We start from the raw sequence: 7,822 nt of genomic DNA, 5'->3' as shown, positions 1-7,822 counted from the left end.
AGAGTTTATGTATTAATTGTGGTATAACAGCCATATTTATATATCCCTCTGCATTAATTGCCCACCGTAAACTAAGCTTGCTATACTAGGCTTCAGTAAAAAAACTAAAAATAACCAAAAACACATTCACCGAAATAAAGATCAAAAAACCCGACTGCCTTTTTTTGGTCGAAAAAGTTACCATTCAAGAGGAAACTTGAGATATAAAAGAGCTCTATACAAATACAAATAGCTTATTGGATATATTGGATTTTGTGCGTTACTTTATTGTTCATTTCTCAATTTCCAGTTGTTATAAAAAACTCTATATATGATTTTTTAAAACTCTAGATAAATTAGTTTCTGTCGACACATAATGCTTATTTTATGCCCTAGGTTACCGCACTAAATATTGTCCACCGATTTAAATTATTTGATTAATTTTTCTGATTTATTTTGATTGGCACTAGCTTAGTATTTAATGACGTGTTAATTCGCTAATAAGCTGGAGTTAATGGTAATATTCTGGAGTATTAATCCAAGAATGTCTCTATGAGGTATACACAAATGAAGAGTGTAACAGTTTAAAGCCAAACGATTTTTCGTTTGCTCAGGTATTTTCTATAAAATCAGCAACCACATGGAAGAATTCATCAGGCTTTTCTACTTGAACTATGTTGAAAGGATCAATAAGAGTTTCTAATTGAGGTATCTGTATGCTTCCATTTACCCCAATGGCCGGTGTCTAGTGCACTCACTCTCGATTGAGGGAAAAACCTTTTCAAAAGGTGGTGTTTTTCATCCACGCGGTGCCGACTTCTTCGCCCAGCGATAAAAAGTGTTGGTCTAGCGTAACTCGCCTCTCCAGGCATGTATGGGAACTCACGTACTTCGTTTAAAGAATCATGTAGGATATCAAGGGGGATTTGAAATCTGTATTGTTTCTTTGAATTATCCCAACGTAGATTTGTGAGAAGGAATTGGCGTACGCTGAGATCCTTTAAAAAAGAGCGTGTAAACACCATCAAAAATCCATACCACAGCCCATTCTAGTGCAAATTCAGTATACTTGTGCAATGTCTCTTAGCAATATGTCAGCCTGGCTTTGCTGGGTCAGCTGTAGTTTTTCTATCTCCTTCATCCTCTCCAAAAATTTTGCAAAATCCAGACTCAATCCTAATCGCATTGGCGCTGAATCCACAACGACTAGACGCGAAAGTGGACTTTGCTGGCGTAGGGCAACCGTCATGGCTACTTTTCCTCCCCTAGAATGTATAGGTCACTTAGAAAAAGAAATTTGATGAATAAGAAAATGAGGCACTTGCATCGAATGTCCAAGCAGTGTCACGTTTTCTAGTTTATTTTTCTCAATGAATTCTTCAACGTCTTTAGCCATCGCGCTATAATTGAATACAGAGCTATGCGGACTATCCCCATGATTTCTTAAATCCTAAGCTGCTTTTAGTATTCTTGTAAATTCTTGCAAGTAATTCAGCTTTACCAGAGTGAAAACTTCTACGTTTAACTTCTGTGAGAAATTTTTGGCCATTGTGCGCCAATTTCGTTTCGATCCGAAGAGACCATGAATTATGACGAGTTTGGCATTGCTAGATTTACTCAATGCCGGAAATTTAGTGTGAGAAAGTGCAATGGCTGGACTACTTAGGATAGATTGATTGAATTGAGTAGGGCGCAACATCGGATGGAAAAGCTCCCTCTCAGGTATTGAGAAAGGCAAGAAAGCTTATAAATAAAAGCTAGATTATGGTGAGGAGCAATGAAGGAAATATCTAGAAATCACCCGGCGTTGACTCATAATGTTAACAATATTTTCCATTTTCATCGAGACTTATTATTCATCAAAGTGTGAATCTCTAACCAATTTATACCAACTGCAAATCAATTTGACAAGAACAATAGGATGGATTCCATAGCACGGCCCGCTTTCTTCGTAGACTGGGCATTTAACAGTGTTCTTGCGGCCCTTGGACAATACAAGTATACAGGGCTTGTTGAGAGAAATTAAAGTTAATAACGCGCCGCACCAGTGTGCGTGCAGATGTTCTAAACTAATCAAATTCTATCTCAGTCACCCAGGCGTCTCAAGTTGGGTGGTACACGCTCACCCACGCTCATCGAATATAAAACGGGTGAATCCAAGCTTTTTCCGTTCTTCATCTCACAACTTCCATCTCAACCCTCTTCCCCCCATAATCGCGACCCGGTTGTCGTTATTTGTACGCCAATTATCTTACCATCTCCTAGCGCAGGCCGCTCTCTACTACTCTCCATACGCCCTCACTCACATTTCACAAAACCCATATCACTCACTTAGCCACAATTGCCATCATGAAGTTCGCCACAGTTCAACTCTTCATCTCCGCTATTGCATTCTCCCTTATTCCCCTTGTTTCCGCTCATGGTCGTATGGTTGATCCTAAGCCCCGCCTCAAAAAGGGCGATGAGAAAAATGACTTCCTTTTTGCCCTCGGACCCAATGAGGTGAATCCATGCGGTGGGCTCAAAGCCGGCAAACCCCAGGCCACTTTCCAGGCCGGCAGCACTATCAATGTCGGTTATGATATCACGGTCGCGCACGGCGGACCGTGCCGAATTGAACTCTCCACCACCGGGAAGGACACCGACTTCAAGACTCTTGATTCCTTTGATAATTGCGCAGAGAGAATTGGCCAGTTCAAGCGCGCTGTCCAACTGCCCAACGAGGGCTGTGAAAAGTGTACTCTTCGTTGGTTCTGGGATGCCTTCCTTCCTGCTAAGCCATATGTTACCTGCTCCGACATCCGTATCGTAGGAGGTAGCAAAAAAGGTGGCAAAGGAAACAAGCAGAACAATGGTGACAAGAAGAAGGGCAACAAGCGTGGCAAGAGAAACGGTAACAATGAGAAACGTAAGCGAACCGTCTTCCCTGAGGATGCCTCCCTTCCTCGTCGCGTGCGGGGATCGCAGTACAAGCGTGCCCTACTCGGTCGCTATGCTAGCTACGCCTCTCAGCAGCTGGACCAGATGATGGCCCAGCTATCGCATAATGAGTAAAAGTGTGTGCATGAAGTGAAATTCTGGGAACGGGCTATTTTTGTTCTGTTAAACAAAACTGGTTTTTTATTTAACATGAACACATTTCATTCTTTTTGTCCTTTTTACTTTTGCAAAACGCTGTGCGTGTTGTATTGCTCTGTAGATAGTTGGTTTTTATTTGAAGGGGAGGATCATGAAGTTGGAAAGTTTGTTGCCCCCTATAATGACCCCAAATGATATCTTTTCTATGGCTCCTTATAATGAATAAAATGATTATAATCGGAAGTTCAATATTCCCTTTGTTTAAGAATCTTACATCTTTATTTCGCAATTTTCTGTCAAACAATCTGAAGGGTTATAGTTCAACTTACGACGGTTCGCTCTCTTACTTTGTAACGTACAAAATGGTGAATTCAGCAGTAGGGAATTTCTCGTCGATTTCCGACAAGAGTCAGTTTTATGCTGAATTATTAAGTCAGTGCCAGTCGCTAATAGAAGGCGAGCGCTATTGGGTTACCAATCTTGCTAATCTGGCATCGCTAATCTACCATGGCCTTAATGACATCTCGCCTAAACACATAAACTGGGCAGGCTTCTATGTGGCCACAAAAAATAATCCCGAGGAGTTAACTCTAGGCCCTTTCCAAGGCAAAGTTGCCTGTACTCGGATTCCGTTTGGCAAAGGTGTATGCGGTGAGGCCGCTGCCTCACGAAACGTTCAGATAGTGCCTGACGTACATAAGTTCCCCGGCCATATCGCATGTGACTCAGCATCGAACTCGGAGATTGTGATTCCACTTGTTCACGAAGTAAGATCCAGCTTCCTACATGCAGAAAGCTATATTGCAGTGAAAATAATACTTTTATATTGGCTCTTCTAGAATAGAGTGGTTGGGGTGCTCGATATAGACTGCGAGGAGATAGAAGGCTTTGATGAGCAGGACAAAGCTGGACTAGTCCCTATTGCCCAGGCAATAGTTGATGGGTGCAACTGGTCGGATCTTTAGATAATACTCGAGATACTGAATGATTGTCCATTATTATCCTATTATAGATATTCATGAGATATTCGTTTAATGGCCAAAAATTTATATTACCCCACTTTACTTTTTTTACCTAATATTGAGATCAGATTATTTTTTCAGCATCAGAGTTTTTTCTTCCTTCCCCTCCCCAATATCTTTTTGAAGAAAGAATTTGGAGGCTAATATACTCCCTTGAATCCACATTTTCTTCTTGTAATAACAATGGAGGAGCCGCGTCCACATTATCAAAAACGTACATCGACGAATTCTGTTCGTCGCCCTAAACTTGATAAACGCAAATCAGCTCCTATTTTCCGTAGTATTTCATCAAGCGATGTACTCTATAATCGTATACCTCAGGATGCATTAGCGCAACTCAGTGGAGAAGAACCAGGTGTTAATCCTTGGACAATGTTCTTGCTTACTATATGCATGGCTGGTGTCCAATTCACATGTGAGTTGTTTGCAATTTGGCCTGTGATATACGTTGGTTTATTTTCCTGTGTACTAACCACTTTACGCCAATTTCCCAAAATTGCTGGAAACCCTATATCGCCTACTTTAAGGGACTGTGGAATTGTCGTAAGTTTTTAGACCCACCTTAGCTGGTATTGAAAATTATAGATTGTAATGATTTTATCTTGTTAGATATGGAACCCCATTTCTCCTAAAGCTAGGCTTACCAAAGGAACTTACTGCTCTCGTATGGCTTGCAGGGCCGCTTTCTGGTCTAGTCGTTCAGCCTCTAATTGGTGCTTTTAGTGACAAATCAACCTCTCGCTTTGGGCGACGTCGCCCTTTTATTATTGCAGGTGGTATTCTTGTCATCACTGCAATGATATGTGTTGCATTTGCTCGCGAGATCTCCGCATGGTCGATTGGACAAAAGCTACATGATATTGAGCAGGGAGATGTTAGTGAAGGGGTGCGGAAGCAATTTCGCGATACGGCGATTCTGATTGCCGTTTTTGGTTTCTATTTTTTGGATTTCTCGCTTAACGCAGTTCAAGCTTCGTGTCGCGCGTTAATCCTAGATGTGCCACCACTATGGCAACAAGGATCTGGAAATGCATGGGCTGGGAACATGAACAATATCGGAATGGTGCTGGGATATTTTGTTGGGTTTATGGATCTTGTTCGTTTTGTTCCATTCCTAGGCAATACTCAAATGAAAGCACTGTGCTCAGTGGCCAGTATTGTGCTGGGAGTTACATTAGGTGTGACATGTATCAGCATCCACGAGAAGCCATATAAATTGGAAGAGGTTGACAACAGGTATTCTTCCACACCTCATTTATTAGTTGCCCATCGAGGTATCCTATTTTGACGGCGGCATTTACTTTATTAGGCCTTGGTATTATATGCTAAGTTATATCTGGCGAGCCTTGCGTTATCTCCCCAGACCTGTTCAACGACTTTGTAATGTCCAGTTCTTTGCCTGGATGGGCTGGTTCCCTTTTCTCTTTTATGCTACCACATGGGTCGCAGAGATTCTCTCATACTCTGAGCCGAGTGATTCACCCGATTTCATTGACAACGCGACACGCGCGGGCTCCTTTGCCCTTCTTTGCCATGCCATCATCTCTGTAGCCGCCATTGTGATGCTTCCGCATCTGGTACCGGAATCTCGAACCTCAGCTTCTCCGTTCACGATGCAGAATATTTACACTGCATCCCATATATTGTTTGGTGCAGCAATGCTTAGTACCTTTTTTGTGAGAACTGTTCAAGCCGCAACTGCCGTCATAGCTGTGTTGGGAGTGGCGTGGGGTATAACAATGTGGGTGCCTTTTGCATTGGTTGGGGAATTTGTAAGTGATGAGGAGGTGAAGTTGCAAGAGGATGAGGAGGATGAGGAGGCGGAGGCGAGACCTCTTTTAGCATCGCTGCCACCTCCACCGTTGCCCCCTCCCTACAACTCCATTTCGGATACTCGCGAAAATGACCAAGAACGTAGAGACGAAGAGTTTGATGCAGGCATGATCTTGGGTGTCCACAACATGTATATTGTGTTCCCACAATTTGCTGTTGCAATTATCGCGAGTCTGATATTTACCATAGTTGGTGCAGCTCAAGGTAAAGGCGGCGAGAATGGAGAGCCACTTCGAACTAATGGCGGCGGAGTAGGTTGGGTTCTAAGATTTGGGGGAGTAATGGCATTTATGGCGGCATTCTTGAGCCGCTATCTTATAGAAATGAAACTTCCGAGAAAGTAAGAAGAATCCACTTTAGACGCGTTTATTTAGTCTATTTTTATATTTCCATACTATTTTCCATCCTCTATTGAACCTTTCTCCTATATCTCTTAATTAAATTGTAAAGTACGTTTATTGACACTTAACAGCTATTGTATATTTATATTGTTTTTATGCAATCAGTAGAGCGGTGGAGTTTGAAATGCAATGCTTCAATAGGGTTCCTGGTCTTTCCTAATTTGACCCTATATTCTTTATTGGTGAAGTAGGGTTAATAAGACGATGGGTGTAAAAAAAAAATATCATACATTCGATGGATATTCATATAAACGAGCAGACCTTCGCTCTCTATCCACTTTTCAACCTCTAGTCTTTCCCTCCACCTCTTCGTCTACGCTCCTTTTTTGTTGTTTCTGCTGGTCTTGAACAATGCAACAGAATAAGCCCAACCCCTTGCCCCGTCTTCACCCTCTCCCTCCTTCTCCGAAAAGGGCAGCCAATTCTACTATAGTTGGCGCCCGCCCTGGCCGTAGTTATATAAATCGGGTTCCAGTCAAGCGTGTTTCCAACCGCTCGACATCAGGTTCCCTCAAGGCCCTTGCACCAGCACTAGCATCACTACCAACTCGTGTTCCCAAAACCACAAATATGCCTTCAGCTGCAGACTCACCTGCAACTATCTCAGGGCCCGAGATAAAGCCTGCCCCCATAAGTAACATGACTGAGGTTTTCCAAACTGCCAAACGCACCTCACACCGAATTACACCACGCCCTGCATCTAAGCGGGGAAATGTGCGTATCCCTCCACCAAATTACAGAGAGAAGAGGGCTTCAATTCGGGAATCACTTCTTTCGCTGGCGAATCGTGATCCCCTCTCCGCTAGACTGCGGACCATTGAGCACGATTTTAGTGATGCCCTCGACGAGGCGTTCCAGCTTAAACCACACTCTAAGGATGGCTCCAATGTCGATACTAAATTACAAGATCCATTCCCAGTATTTTCTGATTTGATAGAGCTTAACCGGAGGAAAAATTGGTTCAAAGGTTTTGGTGGGTTTGGGTTGAAGAAATTGGGAAAGCGCTTCAAAACGTTCTGAACGATCTTTTGTTAATATTCTTTATTCAGCGATCTGCAATGCCAACTAATTAGGCTTTTTTTTCTTTATTTCTTACTAATGAACACTCCTACATTATTTATTTATACATCATTATATACCATTTTCCCCGGGTTTAGTTCCTATTTGCCTCCTTTTTCAATCGGTTGATTCGGTTCACTACCCTCTTTTTTTTTTCTTTCAGTATACTATTCCCTGTATTAGTTTTTATAATATAATAAACTTAATAAAGTATACATCAATACTTATTCAGAAAGGTTAGCAATTTCTCATCGAAAGATCATTTTATTTTAGGCCCTAAAATAAATTTGATGGTTATCTACATTATCAAACAGATATCCATTTTCCTCCGGGCGCTTTCAATGAGATAATGATGAGTAAGTGATATATGGGCAGGCATATATGAGGGAACAGATTAGATTTTTTTTTCATTTAGCACTCAAAAATATTGTAATAGGTTATTAGAGGCGA

At 41.9% G+C, this 7,822-nt stretch overlaps 5 protein-coding genes across 5 annotated transcripts; 4 read left to right on the top strand and 1 right to left on the bottom strand.

The window, feature by feature from the left end:
* Positions 1–589: 589 nt before the first annotated feature.
* On the bottom strand, positions 590–1,678 carry VTP21DRAFT_2120 (uncharacterized protein; the record flags this gene model as incomplete). The annotated part of the gene is made up of 5 exons (XM_069392281.1): positions 590–651; positions 710–977; positions 1,049–1,244; positions 1,305–1,429; positions 1,481–1,678. The coding sequence occupies 5 exons, from the start codon at positions 1,676–1,678 to the stop codon at positions 590–592; spliced, it is 849 nt and encodes a 282-aa protein (XP_069250697.1).
* A 650-nt stretch (positions 1,679–2,328) lies between these two features.
* VTP21DRAFT_2119 (uncharacterized protein) lies at positions 2,329–3,033 on the top strand (the record flags this gene model as incomplete). Its single annotated transcript, XM_069392279.1, has 1 exon — positions 2,329–3,033. One exon carries the CDS (start codon positions 2,329–2,331, stop codon positions 3,031–3,033), a length of 705 nt encoding a protein of 234 aa, XP_069250696.1.
* A 386-nt stretch (positions 3,034–3,419) lies between these two features.
* Positions 3,420–4,022, top strand: VTP21DRAFT_2118 (uncharacterized protein; the record flags this gene model as incomplete). The annotated part of the gene is made up of 2 exons (XM_069392278.1): positions 3,420–3,824; positions 3,897–4,022. 2 exons carry the CDS (start codon positions 3,420–3,422, stop codon positions 4,020–4,022), a joined length of 531 nt encoding a protein of 176 aa, XP_069250695.1.
* Positions 4,023–4,262: 240 nt separating this feature from the next.
* On the top strand, positions 4,263–6,256 carry VTP21DRAFT_2117 (uncharacterized protein; the record flags this gene model as incomplete). Its single annotated transcript, XM_069392277.1, has 4 exons — positions 4,263–4,494; positions 4,607–4,622; positions 4,689–5,315; positions 5,389–6,256. 4 exons carry the CDS (start codon positions 4,263–4,265, stop codon positions 6,254–6,256), a joined length of 1,743 nt encoding a protein of 580 aa, XP_069250694.1.
* A 408-nt stretch (positions 6,257–6,664) lies between these two features.
* VTP21DRAFT_2116 (uncharacterized protein) lies at positions 6,665–7,333 on the top strand (the record flags this gene model as incomplete). The annotated part of the gene is made up of 1 exon (XM_069392276.1): positions 6,665–7,333. One exon carries the CDS (start codon positions 6,665–6,667, stop codon positions 7,331–7,333), a length of 669 nt encoding a protein of 222 aa, XP_069250693.1.
* Between the last annotated feature and the right edge of the window lie 489 nt (positions 7,334–7,822).

The sequence above is a fragment of the Calcarisporiella thermophila genome (genome assembly GCF_041956535.1).
Source record: "Calcarisporiella thermophila strain CBS 279.70 unplaced genomic scaffold VTP21scaffold_13, whole genome shotgun sequence".
In the NCBI taxonomy this organism is placed as follows: Eukaryota; Fungi; Calcarisporiellomycota; class Calcarisporiellomycetes; order Calcarisporiellales; family Calcarisporiellaceae; genus Calcarisporiella; species Calcarisporiella thermophila.
Note: the sequence above shows the minus strand (reverse complement) of the source record. Positions and strands in the feature narration are given on the sequence as shown.